Consider the following 17,500-nt stretch of genomic DNA (forward strand, 5'->3'; position numbering starts at 1 on the left):
TGCGAACTCAAACGTATTTCCAGTGGTCGTTTCTCTTCTTTTGGGGGAGAGAAACGACCGCCGGAAATACGTCTGCGTTCGCAGGCTACCTTTTGCTTCGCTCGCTTTCAGATGGTTTTACACTGTCTTCTACAGACTGTACGGCCAGAGTATAGACAGTTGGAAAGACACAAACCCGAGTTAGATCTGAAAACTTCACTTTGAAGTCATTGTCTGGCAATTACCTCGAACACACAGCCGAGTATTTGGTGGGCTTCCAGTGTGCCTGCTTCAGTTGAGCAAGGGCAACCCACTTTTTTCTTCTCTTTCTTTTCTACATGTATGGAGTAAACTTGAAATACCACGCCAGTCAGATAGTGTCGCAGACTGTTTACAATCCGTGTGATTGTTGAGTATGCTTCGATAATACGGCCACAGAATAATTATCTCCTCCGCAATGGCACAGATTAGTGTTGTGCGTTGTGATTTTTTCCCAATTTCAGCAACTGGATTTGAAACAGGGCTAAACTCGCTCCATTTTCTGCATCACTCCCGAACAACATTCTCCGACCAACTTTGGCAGGCTTTTCTTTTACTCGTATTCCCAGTTGCGTTTGTGCCATTAGTCTGTCAACAAAATTAATCAGTCAGCTCATTAAATTCTTGATTCCTTTGACTCGATTCTTGACTCGATTCTTGATTGTCGTTCCTCAATCCTCAATCCTTGATTCTCGCGAGGATTGAGGATTGAGTCTTGAAAGAGACTGTCAAGTTACTTTTGAATGGTACTGTAAATCTGGCATTGTGCGATTTTTATTGTCCAAAATGTTTAGTGGAAAAGAAACAAAACAAACAAGGTGAACACACCATAACATCAACCCGGTGTAGCCAATACATCATGCATGCATGCGCATTGCCATCTCACTTGGGTAAATTGGCAGCCATGGACAGCTGTTTTGGCCTTTTTGGGCTTCATCAGCATGGCATCTCTTTTGGTGATCGACCGTCCCACACGCTTACCGTTGGAGAATGGCTGTGCTGTTCCCAACCCAGCTTGTCAGAAAGATGATTCTGAATACTTGAGTAATGAATTAATTTTACTGTTTCATTAAAAAAAGGATTTTAAATCTACATTGTAATAAATACACATTGTTCATTGCTGCAATGAGTGAGGTGCATTGCCTAGTTTATTTGTATGCATAAATTTATGTTAAAGTCACTTTGATGTGACAAGAGTCGTGTACTGTACTTTACCCAACCCAGCTGCCATCTCCTGCTGGGGGAATATCAGAACCAATTGATCGCAATGCCTTGTTTAACAATATTTTCATTTCTGAACAACAACACAAAGTATCTTTAATGGTGGCTGGTCAAGGGCTGTGGCTCTGCAGAAGTTTTGGTTTATTATGGCTCTCTTGCATTCTTACTCATGGAATTTCATCACCAAGGTGACTTTTGTGAGTTAAGCGAGGGGTCAATTTTTCCTGGTGTTATTTTGGATTGTTGTTGTCATCAATTCGCACCATGTTGCGAATCATCCCTACGATGCCTTCATCTCACAAAATGGCAAACACAACTACACACTACCATAAGGGTCAAAAGGTCTACTTTTGCTACTGCCTTTTATAGCAATTCTACTTTGACTTTTAGACCTGTGATTCAGCTCATTCATGGCATAGAGACTAACACTGGACCTGATAGTTACCAGAACCAGTGGTGTATAAGAGAAGAAGACAAACGATGGCAATGTTAAGATAGCTCATATTAATCTGCATTCTCTGAAAAACAAGCAATATTTTCACTGTCGAGATAGCCAGGGATTTAGCCTGCGTGCAACACCGGTATCCTTGTAACACCTCAGGGATTAGGAGACAATGCTATTCAAGTCCCCAAGGAACTCATTTGCCTATTTATGCAAACCTTCTCTGGTTTTCGGTCTCTTTCGCCAAATTACGCCGTTCTGGTCCAGTGTGAAATTTTTTGCTTTGAACTTTGAGTCTCGCGTTGCCGAAACTGCAGCACTTCATTATGGCTGTTCCCGTGGAACCTAATGCTGAAGCTTTGGCTAACTGTATACTAGTTCAGGGCCCAGGACAAGGACAGCCGCTAGTACAGGACCAATGGGTTCAAGCTTAAAAAACAACAACTTCAGCCCAAGCACAACAATCTCAAGCGCCACCAGGTGCCGGGGCTGCCCGAGTTCAGGTTGGTGAGGTTGTGTTTTTCACTCTAATGGCCCAGGCCCTTAGTTTACATGTCTACAATGTAAACCAATGTGTACCACGTGCTTTGCCAAGTTTTGCCATTTATGTGTCACTCTGTGGTGTCGTCCCGCTCGTTTCTGTCTGTAGTTGTTTGGTTTTCACTATTGCATTCACTTTGCCCCCTTTGTGTGTTCGACCTCAGAAATAGTTTGGTCGTGTGTTCAACCTGAGAAAGAGTTTGGTCTTGTGGTCGACCTGAGAAAGAATTTGGCCGTGTGTTCGACCTGAGAAAGAGTTTGATCGTGTGTTCGACCTGAGAAAGAGTTTAATCGTGTGTTCGACCTGAGAAAGAGTTTGGTTGTGTGTTCGACCTGAGAAAGAGTTTGGTTGTGTGTTCGACCTGAGAAAGAGTTTGGTTGTGTGTTTGACCTGAGAAAGAGTTTGATCGTGTGTTCGACCTGAGAAAGAGTTTGGTCGTGTGTTCGACCTGAGAAAGAGTTTGGTCTTGTGTTTGACCTGAGGAAGAGTTTGATTGTGTGTTCGACCTGAGGAAGAGTTTGGTCGTGTGTTCGACCTGAGGAAGAGTTTGGTCGTGTGTTTGACCTTTGAAAGAGTTTGGTCGTGTGTTCAACCTTAGAAAGAGCTTCGTTGTGTGTTCGACCTGAGAAATAGTTTGGTCGTGTGTTCGACCTGAGAAAATAGTTTGGTCGTGTGTTCGACCTTAGAGAGAGTTTAGTTGTGTGTTCGACCTGAGGAAGAGTTTGGTCGTGTGTTCGACTTTAGAAAGAGTTTGGTTGTGTGTTTGACCTGGGAAAGAGTCTGGTCGTGGGTGCGACCTGAAAAAGAGTCTGGGCCTCTGTTTGACCAGAAAAAGAGTTTGGTCCTGCTTTCCACCTGAGAGTGGAGTTTGGTTGTGTGTTCAACTTGAAAAAGAGTTTGGTTGTGTGTTCGACCTGAGAGAGAGTTGGGTGGTGTGTTAACTTTACAAAGAATGGGGTAACCTGTTTGGCGTGAAGTTCAGTCGTGTTTCCGTACAGCTTCATACGAGTTTTTTCGTGTGTTTGTTCCGTGCTTATTGTTTAAAAGAGAATTATTGGAGCTTTCGCTCATGTAATTTTTACATTCACTTTCTTGCCTTTTCTTCAGGAGAGCGCTGGAGATGACTTAGCCTCCTTAAAAAAAGAGCTTGCGGCTATCTGCCAGTTACACGGCGCTGGATCTGTTGATTCTGCTTTGTCTCTTCTACGTCAGCATTTGGTGCATCCATCAGGAATTTGTGGCCTTTCCAGCTCTTTAGCAATTGGTTGACGTCGCCAGGGACAAATTAGACGAAAGAGCGTCCAGATTTAGTACTGTCCTGCGGCAAACCCGACCTCTGTTGCTTGATCCCTCATTTTAGCCGTTGCTTCTCAAATTGGTAGGGGATAAAGAAGAGGTGGCGATAGCCAAGGAAATTAAGGTTATATGATCTTGAGAGGAGTTATTTATTTTCTGAGTTTTGTGGAGAGTATTATTAAAATCCTTGTTGCGGTGTGTCTTTTGTTTCCCGTTTCGATTGCTTTAGAGCGGAAGGCGGTGACAAAATCTCGCTTCCCATAACTTAGTATCGTGACAGCAGTCAGTGGTTGTATTGACAGTGAAAATGGTATACTATTTTCACTGTCAAAATAGTCACAGATTTAGCCTGCATGCAACACAGGGATTAGGAGACAATGCTATTCAAGTCCCCAGGGAACTCATTTGCCTATTTATGCAAACCTTCTCTGGTTTTGGGTCTCTTTCGCCAAGTTACGCCATTCTGGTCCAGTGTGGAATTTTTTGCCCCTCCCACCTCCCCTTTGGCGACGCTTGCATCTTTCCCCTATCTCTGTCTTACGACCTTCTGCCTTTGCCAAATCTGGCTTCCCATAACTTAGTATCGCGAAGGCAGTCAGTGGTTTTATTGACAGTGAAAATGGTATACAATCGAAAAAAGATGAATAAAAATAAACATTTTGCTATTAAAAAAAAAATTATACACATACATGCTACCTTTAGGGAGTGAAGCAAAGGACCTAAGTTACATTGTATGTACGTGACTGAAGAAAACGGTTTTTTGTCTTAAAAATGTCTGCGCATTACGTCTGACCACAGTAGGCTTTGGTCGGACATGAGTAAATTTTGTTCTGCCAATATCTGAGGACTGACTGTTATTTGCAGCCCTGTACAGTACTTAACATGCATGTACATACATGTATAATGTTACAGCACTATATGCTCATCATTCCTATCACCTCACACCATAATTACAAATTAGTCAGCTTAAAGATTTTTTTGTCACTTGAAAATGATGTCATGGTGAAATCGAAATGTTGTGTAAATTTCGCTTGTTTGTATTCTTAAATGCTTATCTAAATCTAAGGCTTCGTAGCAGCACAAAGTAGGATATTGCTTTAAAGTTAATACTTTGTTATAATATTTATTGCATGTTTTCATTTTATGATGTCTCATCCGAAACATGACTTGTATTGTCTTTATTAAAAAATGAACTTCAAAAACATCGTGTAGTTCATCAAAGCATTATCTAAATCTATTCTAATTCGCATTTTTATCTACCAAAACTAGACAAAATTTAGCTTCAAAAGACGACTCAGGAGAGAAAAATTCAGGCAAGCCCAAGGCAATTGTAAATACTGTACTTTCTTTAAAAAAGCAAAAGTGTGTACAATACAGTCATGTACATGTAAATTGCAATGTGCCAATACATGCAAACACTGAAAGCCGAGTAAAGTTAAGGCCAATTATTGTATATTAAAGAATTCAGTGAGACGTAGATGTGGGAAAAGTTTTTCTCTTGACACACATGTAGCACTTCATCTTTTGGATGAAGCCATGGCCACTCCACGGATGCCATTACACACAGCTTCATCTCTGTTGAGGAAAGCCAACACTCCATCTCCACTGCGTCAACCACCTCAACCATCTATCGGTCTGTGTTTACATTAATTTTGTTAAAATGCCAGAAATTATTATACATGTACTCTTGGGTCATCAAATCAGGTTTTATGTGTAGTAACGGATATTTTGATGTTGATTTTCTAGGTGGCTCTGTTCCAAGATTAATACAATGGAAACTTCCTCTATGAACTGATATCTGATCATGACTGAACAACAGATGACATTATCAACAACAACTGATAGAGTTACTAATATACTAATAAACACATGACAAGAAGACAACTTGCAAAGTGTTGGCTACATGTAGTTTTGAGCAACCCAAAAAATCAGCTGAAAATAATCACTTGAGATGGTACATGTATTGCATTGCATGGCATTGCATGGTATTGCCTAAAATTTATTATTATTATTTCGTAGTATGAAAACTATTGAAGACCCCTTGTAAACAAAGGAAATCATGGGAAAGAAACTCGAGAACACTTACCGCTAGTCAGAGATTTGGGTGCTGGATATTGTTTTTGGTTGAAAAGTTCATTTTTTTTAAAACTGATTAAATTTTTTCAGAACACTTCCCATTTTGACATAATTATTTTAATATCTTTTTGTAATTAATTAATAATTATGTTTAGTATAAATACACAGGTGATCGCACTCTCTCATTGGCTCACTATCTCGGATTATCAGCCGATAATCCCCTCTGTGGAAGAAATGGCTGCCAGTGGTCATTTTGCCACTGCAAGTGAAAACGATTTCGCGTTGAAATGTTTTTTTTTCTCTTTTTTGAAATAATCACCAGTGCATTTATACTAAAACAATTATTCGCCTCAGGCTCAGTGATTGTCAGTGAATATTCACCGATAATCACCTCGACTTCGGTGAATAATTGTTAAATAAAATAAAATAAAGAAATCATTTTGAGATTATTATGATGGATTGTTGTCTCTGATGCTACCAGAGACAATCAATTATATATTGCATGTGAACAATAATTTTCATTTTTTAGGGCTAAATGCTCAGCTTATTATGAATGGTTAGCGTTCGTGTAAGGTTAGGGACACTACCTGTATTTTAGTAATCAGGGTTAAGCTCTCATGCAGACATGAGACCTTTGAACGCATCTGAGTTGATTGATCCGGGTTGAAGTATGTTTAGATGGTTTGACTAAAAGGCAATTTTTATAGATTACAAAAATACTAAGCGAAAGAACAAATAGAATACATGTAAAGGATAAAATAAACAAACTTACAGATATTTCCTATGTCTGGCTTTGAAGGTAGGAATCGGAATAAAATTGGCAAAATATGATTGAAAATTATTACAATTACTGAAACCTAGTTGAGCAATCCAATGATGATTTAGCGATCGTATTACACTTACCCGGAAATTGGCCAGTTTTTTCAAGTTTGGAGACATTGTCTTCAGAAAGACACCAAAAATTAAATGCGAATTATAGTTCTTTGTGCATCTGCCTGTGCAAACAACGAGTAACACTAGACAGTGGCGTCAGGGGTGCAGGTAACTGTAACACACATTTGAATCTAACAAATATTTGTCTCTGACCTGCCTGCACTTATTTCAAATAGCGCTGATAAACAGTATTTAAGTCCAAGCACCCATTTTAAAATGGTTAGCTTTCAATAACTGCGTGGCTATGTTGTTCATATGTTGCGTTGCTGTGTTGTTAGAACCTGTAATAATCATTCTAAGGAGACTCCCATATGAATAGCAAATAACGGTCGGTGTACAGGTCCCATACGAATAGCCACTGCCAAACCACGTAGAAAACATCCAGCGCCCAAATCTCTGACTAGTGGTAAGTTTTCCTGGGTTTCTTTCTGGTAATTTCCTGTTTACAAGGGGTCTTAGTTTTTGTACTTTGAAATCTAAGACCTGGTCTTAGTTTTCATACTCCGTCTACCAAAAACTAAGTCTTAGGTCTTTGAGGGTCTTAGTTTTGGTAGCACCCACTAATCTCTTGCCTTTTTTTTTAATTACATGTAATTTTTCAGGTACTGCATTATCAGAAACTGAATTTGACTTGACATCGGAGGTATTAACTCTACTGTGTTGTGTTTCATAGGGTTCTGAAGCTCTTATTAGATACAGAACTATAATTATTTAAGTATTTTACTTGTCAAGAAGTTTTAGTTTTACTCCTGTATACAAACTGTTACAATGCATGTATTGATGGCAGCTGTGTTTCATAATTTACATTACCCTCACATTCAAAGACTCAGTTACTTGTGTGTTGTACTGTTTGTTTTTCTCCTTGCAGCATGGTTCCTATCTCAGTGAAGGTCCTGGACCACTCTCTTCTAAACCACCACCCATATCCATACTGGTAAAAAAATGTTAATATTGAAGAGCAACAATCCAAAAAATAAGGCAAAATGATATTTTTTCTTAAATGTACTGTAGTGTTGAAAGATGTTTTAAGCCTGCCCATTTTATTAAGATAATTATTTTCCTTTTGTTGTGGGTGAAATTAGTGTTCTTTAGTCATGTTGACTGTAATTTAAGTCCTGTTTTGCACAGTCGTGGTTAGAAATAATACTACATGTACAAGCTGATTGATGTTTATGAAATGGAAAACGTACCGTGTTTCTATCGAGTTATAGAAACACGAGTGAAAGTTTGGGAGAACAAGAAACAGCTTTTTCGAGTTCTCCCAAACTTTCACGAGTGTTTCTATAACTCGATAGAAACACGGAGTACGTGTTTTCTATTTCTTTCAGAAAACAACATGACGAGAAAAAGGAAAACAACTTGTTAACTCTAATTATCAAAAATTAATGTAAATTGTCTTTGCTCGCGCCATCACTACGTCAACAGCTTGTGCTACAGCGTAGTTCTGTGTCTCCATCGAGTTATAGAAACACGATTTTTAGCCAATCAGTGCGCATTTATTTAGGACTTTTCTAAACTATAATAATAACATGATAACAGTTACAATAATAATGTAACTGTGTGGTATGCGAATTATTGACATTGGCACACCACTAGACAGTGTACAACTCTATCTACAATGTATAGAATCAATTATGTATTCTTGCTTGTTATTCCTGTATTCTTCGAGAATTATGAATTTGTTGAATCATTTGCTTTTGACAGGGTTCATTGTCCTTCATGGAGACCAGTGGATCAAGTCAACCTTTGATTCCTAATGAACCCCTTACTCCACATACAGAGGTAACAATTCTAATAATTTTTAAGAAATTAACAATAAAAATAAACATTACGTGGCATTATTTTTGGTGTACCTCCACGTTCATGTAGCTAAGGAAAAAGTTTGGCTTAGATGGAGTTAGCTCCATTTCAGCATTTGATGGTTTTAATTAGAAAAAAGAGACCAAAATAAGAACATTTAAGCTGACTCCATTTTTGTGAAATGTTTTCCTTACCTACTGTACAGTTCTACTAACTGGAGTCAAATTAATTTTACCAAAGGATGGTTTAGTTTTCAAAACACCTTTAATCAGGAAGAGACTGAAACTCAACACTCACTTACATGTACGTACTATGTATGTAGCCGAATTCATCCAAAAAAATTTCCATTCTTTGTTTAAATGTATAACACTGGGTAACCTTTATCCACAAGGAAAAATTATTTACATGTACAGCAGTACTGTATATATCTCCTATATTTAAATTTTTCTCAGTTGCAGTTATTTTTTTGAAATGTAATTAGCAGAATTATATTTCAATAATTTTTATTGATTGTCTACACATTTGCAAAAGCTATTTGCATGCTTACGATCACTTCAAGAGTATTTAATGTACCTTTAATACATGTACAGGTCTTTACTGATCAAAGATTGTGCTTCCTTAGCTTACTACTGCATGATATAGATCTGAAATACAAAAACGTTGTTTGGTTTATTCACCAGGATTTTGCACTGAAAAGTACTGAGGATTTAACTCAGTTAACTGGAAATGTTAGTATGCTTACAGTGAAGGACCCTTTGCTTGCAGGTTAGGATATACTGTACACATACCTTCATGTGTACCTGTACTTGTAATTTGGCCTCTTTTCTTAATCATACATCTTCAAGAGACCTGTATGTTATAAATCATACATTTTACGTTTTTTCTAATTTTCTGACCATTTTATCGCTGTTTGTAAAGATTACAGTTCAGAATAGCCTTCAAACATTCAGTAACAGTTCACTTGTGTTTGCATACACTTCTATTTTTATGGCAGTTTCATGTACTTACTGTTCAGACATTGTGGTTCAGACCTTTACACCCATTAGTTTTGAGAGACTTAATACTGATAATGATTATTTTTTTGGGAACTGTATATGATCTGCAGCGAGTGCAAGTTTGTTTGAAGAATTCATGAATGCAATGACGTCCTCTCCTGACACACAACACATTTTTGATGTTGTTGCCAGGTATGAAAAGGTAAGTGATCAGAAATGTTTCCAATCAATCAGCTAACATTAGTTTGGTAGAGTAATGTAAACCCTGGAGGAAGACGACTTTTAATATGTTTTGGAGTTGATACTGTTGTGTAATACCAGTAGTCTTTGCTTAGAATAATTTCAATTATTATTCTGCAATAAACTGTATGAAATTGCTTATGAATACTACATGTACAATCATGTACACATACCTTTTAAGGTCTCAATAAAGGTAAATTTGGGTGTCTTGAGCTAAAATTTTTGTTTTTGCAAATTTTGAATCGGTGACCTGTAAAGTATACTTTCCCTTAAAAAAATCTGAAAATTTAATTTAAAACCGCTAAAATCGCTTTTCTTTGTTTCTCGCCATAATCTGCACACGAAAAATGATTTACATATCATGTCAATATTCACACATAAAAAGATTGGGTGTCGATTGACAGCCTTCACATGTGATCTGCTACCTTAGCACATTGCCTTGAACGCTGATTGGCTCAGCATAATTCAGGCTTTCAGCAGACCGTGAACTGCACATGAAACTTCAAGCTCAATTATAAGTTATGGGTTTATTTTGACAGGTTTTAAGATACCGCTTCCAAACTTTCAGTTGTAATAGATGATTGCAAGTCCCCCGAATACTGTGGGAGGGATTTTTCGTTTGTCTTTGGAGACTTTGGTGCATGGTAATTCTTAACATGTCCAAGATTCCTCACACAGTGTTGGAGTGCATTCATCCGAGATTAAGGTGCAACAAAGTGCAGTTTTTCAGTCCCCAATAAAGGTGTGGGAACTTCTGCAGCAGACTTGGTCATTCTGAGTTTGAGGCCTCAAAACTAAAAGCAACACTAAATCCCAAGAAAACTGAAACTTTATTCGAAATAATTCAATCTATTAGCTTTAATATGATATCTACATGTAGTTTGACCTTATACAAAAAAATAATGGCGCAACAATTTCATTTTTCTGCGGCCACCTATTTTTCCTTTACCGAGACCTTAAGGTATCATTTTTCATCATTGTGAACAAAGGTTATATTGTTGTTAATGTGGTGACCAGAGCCCTCTATTCAAATCTTAAATTACTAGTTTTAAAGTAATGTAACATACAATATGAATATGAATGGCAGATCTGTATCACATTTACAAATTTGAGGTGAAGCCAAGAGCAAAATATCGAAAGAAACGTTAATGTGCAGGTGAATGAAAATAACTTTGTATCATATATACAGCTATTGATTGAAAAGTTTCTTTTGTTTTCCCATCAGGAATTTTTAACAAAGTTCATAATGTACATTTATAGATACCATTGTACATTATTATAATAATTGAAGAATTTTACATTTAAAATTCAGATATTACCAATTTATATTTTTTATTCATTGAAAGTCCACATTAGCCTCTAGTGGTTATGGTATTTCTTGACCTGCATGCATTAACAAGTTAATGCACAGTATTCTTTTGTTCCTGTGGTTGGCACAGTTCACTGACAAAAACAATGCTAAAAGGTATGTCCTGCATACTTTCATTGTTAGGCCTGTAGAGAACAGCGCCGACTTTTAAATAGACTAATAAGACAGTCAACACCTGGGAAAACCAAGTAAGTTTTTTTTTGTAACAATAGCTTTGTTTTTAAACATACATTAATTAATGATACATTTACAATAATTGTAATTTTGTGAAAAAAGGTCAGTTAACCGTAAGTTTTGATAGTTCAGAAAACTTGCTGTGTTGGTTCTTTGGCTGATACAATACATGTAACTTACATTAGGAGGGTTTTTAGATACACTTTAAATGAATGCATGCCTAATTAAAAAAAAGTTACTGCAGGAAAAAGTTGATAAATCTATGAAAGAAAAAGATTGAAAAAAAAAAACATCCAGTGGCCAGATTTATTTTCTGCTCCCGTTTTTTTTAAGTAAATTAGTGTAAAATTATTGTCCAACATATTTCACAGATATCAATATTGTCTTGTCTTGAAATGAATAATTTTATTGTTATCAGTGAAATAGTCACTATTATACATGTACCAAGAATTGTTTTTCATGGTGTTAATCGTTGCTTTTAATACTGTTGTTTCACCGTGGCAACTGTGATTTCATTGAAAATACCCATAAGACGTCCCATACATGTATATGCATCTGCAGTTGTTAATCTAATTACATAATTCTACTGTAGGTTGAGGACAAACATGGAACTACCACTCCATATATTAATTATTATTCTGCAAATTCATGTACATGTAATATTGTGTCCTGTAGGATCAACTGTCTCATTCCCAGGGATTGGGAAGGCAAAATACTTAAATGGGCCTATGGCCTCGACTTTCAAACGTTATGGGCCATTTTGTAAGAGTATGGGCCATTGAAGTCATAGGGTGGGTCAGATGATGGGGAATAAAAATAATAGAAATGATAAGTGCAATCCATGGTAGCAGCACAGTATTTTTACATTTCGTTTCATTTAGTATTTCTTAGTCACAGTGAATGTATGGTATGTAACCCTGGCTACTGTACCTGTCACAGTCCCACTCTTAAAAAAACATTGTTACTGTAAAACTGAACTCAAGAACTGTCTTAAAAACTGTGGTAACAACTGTTAACCAGCAGGTAAACTGAACTTTAATTTCAGTAAGATTGACGTATTTCAGTGAGCTGTTCACAATAAATATAACTTACTTTGATGTAGTTTCTGCTAAAAGTCGTTTACACAGAAAAAAACATTTTTACAGAACATGGCGTCTCTTTCGTACACGGAACTTCCTGTCTTCGTTTGCACTTGCAGTTGAAAGTGGGGAGGGAGGTATTCGTTTTGTTTCAGTCGTTACGGTATCGGTGTTATCATTTTTGCGAGCTATCTTAGCAGGCTGGATGTTAAAAAAACTTGAAGGTTTTCTTTGTCCTTGACCATCTAGTTTTGGAGCTTTCTTTGGAGGCATTATAATGAAAATGCAAATGAATTTTTATTCATTCCGGTGAAAATGACAAGAACAGAACTGAAGCACATGTCATGGCTCGACAGAACCTCATTTGCAAGCTGAAAGTGATCAGAAGATGCCTGGGGACAAAAATTAAACATCACGAAAGAAGGAAAGACATAAGTCGATATTAAATTTTCGTGTTGTTATTTGACGTATTACAAAATTAATACACAGATTATCACCCATTACACAACTAGGACGCATGCTGGGCCCAGTTAGGAGTTTTTGAATGCGACATTTTCTTACTTTAGGCATGATTTGCGCATGGTGCAAGCCTTTCCCAATCCCTGCATTCCTGCACATTTGCCATGAGTTTCTCAGGTTTCAATTGATTTGACGTGACACCCTTACTACTGTACACACTCGTGCATGTACTTTACATTTTTTTGTTGAACTTTTTTCTTGTTGCTTGTAGTTCTGAATCTCTTTGCGTTTTGCTTACTTGATTACACTGTACATGTATCACTCTTTTTACTAGATTAAGAGGATACTTCAAGCAGTCTACAAAAGTGAGAGATGGGTTGTACCCTTTCTTAGCTTTCTTCTGTGCTGATATTTTAATTTTTTGTCTGCTGTAGATTTTCCAGGCAAGTTGATATAGAAGATCTCATTTCTCAAGAAAGTTACACCTGGAGACTTGTTGGCTCTTTATATAGGTACTTGTGTATTTTTGTTATCTTATAATAAAAATTATGTTATCATTGCAAGGCATTACATGTTCCTTCTGTTGTGACTTTCTTATTTTAGATTCTTTTGTGGTCATATGTTTGATGTATGATTTTACCGCTTAGACGTTAACTGTGCATACGCATTGTGTACTTATTTATTTACAAATCTTTTAAACATCCAGGCATTCTCGTCAGCAGAGCCTCGGGTCGACCCAAACCTCTGGGAATCTATGTAGGAGAACATGCGCCCCGTAGGGTTCTTACAGTACCTGCTCACTCCTCATGCTAACATGAATGCACCAATTAGAGACGCTTTTGATTCTTCTTCACGAAAACCTATAAGAAGACACTTTGTTTCAGGGTTCCCCAGAGCTCTTCTCTCCTTCAGTCAAGAGAAGAACTCTGGGGTCGAGATTGACATCCATGGTGATGGGCAATACCCTTTGTGGATTATTAATGTAGATTTAGATAGATAGATAGTTTATTGCAGCATTTTACAAGGCAGTCACCAGACTGAATTGTGTAAAAAATTACATAATAATCGATATGATTTATTTACATGTAAAAAAAAAAAATCATTAAAACTATTTCTAACTAAATACCGAAATATTCCGGGAGAAAGTGGTGGAGTTTATGCTCTTTATCTAGCTTAATAGAGGTGAAGAGTTTCTCGCACAATCCGGACCGTCTTTCTTTAAGCGTGCATAGATTGAATCGAGAGTTTCGCAGTATGAACTTGCTGGTGCGAATACAGATAAGGCGCACCTCTGCATACGCTTGATGTCGTTGCATAGATACGCAGGGAGGCTATGGTGAAAAACTGGTGCACAAAACCAAAAGGTCTGTTAACTTTTAAGCTCCAAGTGCAATTTCTTTAGTAATGTCTGTCAGCACACTCCGGCAAGTCTTCAACACATTTGAACTATCGCGCTTTTAGCTTTTTCTTTCATATTAACTTTTCGAGCAATGTCACCAGCGTTTGCACGACTGGTTTTAAAAGCGGGCATTGATTGCGGTATTTAAAAGTAGAAGTATGACAGGGATGTTGCTAAGCGCCGGCTGCGGGCAAAAATCGCCGCTTTAGAAAGGGGTTATCACTGGCTGAATTTTGTCCGTCGATCAAAGTCACTGAGAAGATTACAAATTCTCTACATTGTACACTCGATATGTTGGCAAAAAAATTGAATATCTGTTATTATTAACTTCTCAACCTTGGTAATGCATTTCTCGCTCTCCAATTGGTTTACTCAATCTTGGTTGCACTAAGCATTGCTAAGCTAAAATTAGTTTTGCCGGAAAGTGAAATTTCTCTCTGAATAAAGCAAAAAAAAAAAACGTTTTAAAAGTACGCAAAAAGGTAAGAAATGTTTTTGTGCTGAGCATGCGTCTGTCTGCCCACCAGGTATATATATTACACAACATCACATCTTCATCACGTTTTGTCAAGTGTTGTGTATTTTGTGCTTCATTATTCAAGGAAAAGGCTCTTCTGGAAAGAGATTGATCCTGAAATTTTGTTTTTGGCATGATTAGGTCTCTTGTTTTCACACATGCAATGAAATAGGAACGGTTTTGTGCCTCTAATAGCAAATATGTTGTTTGTTTCAAGAAATGTTTTGCTGGAAAAGGTTTTGTGAGATTTCCAGCCTTTGTAAATTTATCATGTTGTGTACAGATAATGTTCAACCTTAACAAATTTGCATACGTGGGTTGAAATGTGATACGGGAGGATTTTTGTGGTAGTGCACTGTAAGCAGCGCGTGCGTAAGTCACGCAAATAAACAGGTCTGTTGGAAGCGTGCTTGAGTTTCAACAAAATGAGCCCCTAAATCAGCACAAAATTACCTGCTATTTCCAAAATGATGGAATTATCTGGTGATAAATAACCTCGTCTTGGAGAGTAAAGTTTTGACTTTGCAGAAACAATGGTCAAGCTCAAGAGTTGGGCGATTGTGATCTTTGTGTTGAATTCACTCATTTCTTGTCAAGCTTTATAACACTTGAAAGAAAAAGAAAACTAGCAGAAACAAAAACGCGATATCTTGCCGTGATTTGACACAGATGCTTCACTGTTTCGCGAGTACACACGCCGCGGTAACTTGATCATGGTGCCCGCTGAATTCAATGTCTGAATTCAATGTTTGATTTTGTGATTTACTTGTGCAGCCAAAAGTACAATAACAAAATTGAACATAGCAAAACTCTCCCAAATTGTTTTTTGCTGATGGTAACTTTTTATATTCACAGTTCAAAATTAATGTTTTCATGTCGTAAATTTTGTTGCTGCTGGCAAAATATTTTATTCTCAATCGACCATCCCGAAAACTTCCTTCTGCTCTTCCTATGTGTATCAATATTTATTTACTTTTGCATCAATATTTGTTTTGCATAAAGCAAGCTAACAAAATCTGTACCTTGCTTTGAGCGTTAAAATACAATTGTTGGTCCTATGCTTCTCTTACAAAGGTCGAGGTATATTTTTTAGGTCACCCATCCAGATACTAATCCTGTCGGATAGGGCTTAACTTCAGTGAACTTTTGTGTTACAAAGCTGTCAGACGTTCAGAGTACAGTACCTCTCAGAGTTAAGCAAACCACTGAAATGTGTTTCAAACTAGTCTTCAACTAGTTTGCGTTTGACTTTGAACGCGTTTGTGTTTGCGTTCAACGAATGTGGAGAATTTCCGAGTCTTGGACAGTGCGGTTTGCACTTAAGAGTGTTTGAAAGTGTTCGGACCAGCCAGTGAAGATGAAGGCCTTGTCTGTGAGGAACTCCTGACCGTCGGAGATGCGCAAGGGACTCTGGACTTGGTGGGTGGGGCCATACACAGCTTTCAAAGCTTTGTAGAACCCTCCGTAGTCGCCATAGTCTGCCAACAGCTGAGTCTGCTGGGCCAGGTGCTCCCACCAGTCGTTCTGGATCTCCCAGATCCTGCACTGAAGGACACTACAGGCTTGATGGAAGCTGGCTTTTTTTCTCAGGACAAGACGGCTGTGTTAGATGGGCCTGGTGGGCTGACCTCTTCTTGGCTAGCAGTTCTTGTATAAGCAAGAAGTTCTAAGTCATAAGAAAATGAGAAATCATCAATACATGAACATTGTCCTTCTAAAAAGCTCTGAGATAGAAAAGTAGAATTGATTATCATGCACAGTATGCCTAACCCCAACGTGAGTGGTAACCATTAAAATCAATTCCTAGACTTAACAACCACTGCCATAATTATTATTAAGCAACTTATGAAAGATTTATTCATCCACTCACTTTCAGGACCAATTTACTTGCAAATATTTTAGTCATACTTTCTAATAACTGTTGGATTTTCAGTGATCTTTACTTCTTTCAATTTCAACATAAGTTAAAACAAATTGACTTACAGTAGGTTGAAGCAAATTGACCTGAAATCCAATTTAACCTGTAACAAATACATGTAGTCATCCCTAAGTTGGCATTTACTATCTTTGTCTGTGCAGTGATCGTCTTCAGAATGGAACCTTTGATGAGGAAGTTGTGCTTCCAGATTTTGTGGTAAGTGCAAACTACTGTTTAATCAATGTAAAGGATGTTAAAAGCATGCTTGACTATTTCACAATCCTGGATCATATGACCATTAAATTCCAGGTCATGTTTACTGGGAGAAAGGGTCTTACAGAAAGTCAAGAATTGTTGTTATTGTTGTACTTGCAATAGATCTTTCGCTCTTATTAGAGAGATGTCCCCACCGATTAACTGACTAATTAGTGCAACATGCAATAATTTAGTGTCTTAGACATGATGATGTTGTAAGCGAAATAGCGTGGGCTTGTAGCCATGTAGGAGGGGAGAAAAATTTTAAAAAGTTTACTTTCATGGATGCACACTGTTTTTTAGGGAAGGCATTGGAGTGAAAAGACAATTGTAGAGAAGCTTTATGAAATGGAAGCCTCTACGAGGCAAAGCCAGGTATGCTGTTTGCATAACAGTCATTATTAAATTCTCAGCCTGGGATAATGCAATTCTAGCTTCCTCATTGGTTCATTGGTTCAGTGGATCTCTGTTACCAGCCATTATACCTGTGTTTGACCTTACATGGAAATGAATGCTGCAAATGTCGCGCAGCATAAAATTTTTGGCCCCAGGAAGTCACATCACTTTTCAGTTGTTTCTTCAAAACTGAAGGTTGAGAATTTAATGAAACAGTTATTCCATTCGCCCTTGTTGGATGTGAGATTGGTAATAGCCAACTTGTATCCTATGCGGGTTATGGAATAATTCTTAAATATTTTGTGTAACCCAGCTGGCTGCAGCCTTGTTCACAGGAGTTATTGTTTGCCTTGGTGTAAGCACATAGACTAG

General features: G+C 37.5%; 1 protein-coding gene across 2 annotated transcripts in view; it reads left to right on the forward strand.

Moving 5' to 3' along the window:
- Positions 1-17,500, forward strand: part of LOC138007053 (nuclear pore complex protein Nup107-like) — a 68,986-nt gene that overhangs the window by 9,011 nt on the left and 42,475 nt on the right. For both annotated transcript variants that reach the window (XM_068853728.1, XM_068853729.1), the window contains exons 5-14: positions 5,032-5,151; positions 7,130-7,170; positions 7,396-7,461; positions 8,232-8,309; positions 9,008-9,092; positions 9,433-9,524; positions 11,055-11,119; positions 13,078-13,155; positions 16,639-16,693; positions 17,036-17,107. In XM_068853728.1, the coding sequence (XP_068709829.1) occupies positions 5,032-5,151; positions 7,130-7,170; positions 7,396-7,461; positions 8,232-8,309; positions 9,008-9,092; positions 9,433-9,524; positions 11,055-11,119; positions 13,078-13,155; positions 16,639-16,693; positions 17,036-17,107 (752 nt within the window). The remainder of the gene's footprint in view (positions 1-5,031; positions 5,152-7,129; positions 7,171-7,395; positions 7,462-8,231; positions 8,310-9,007; positions 9,093-9,432; positions 9,525-11,054; positions 11,120-13,077; positions 13,156-16,638; positions 16,694-17,035; positions 17,108-17,500) is intronic.

This window comes from Montipora foliosa, chromosome 6, assembly GCF_036669935.1.
Source record: "Montipora foliosa isolate CH-2021 chromosome 6, ASM3666993v2, whole genome shotgun sequence".
Lineage (NCBI taxonomy): Eukaryota > Metazoa > Cnidaria > Anthozoa > Scleractinia > Acroporidae > Montipora > Montipora foliosa.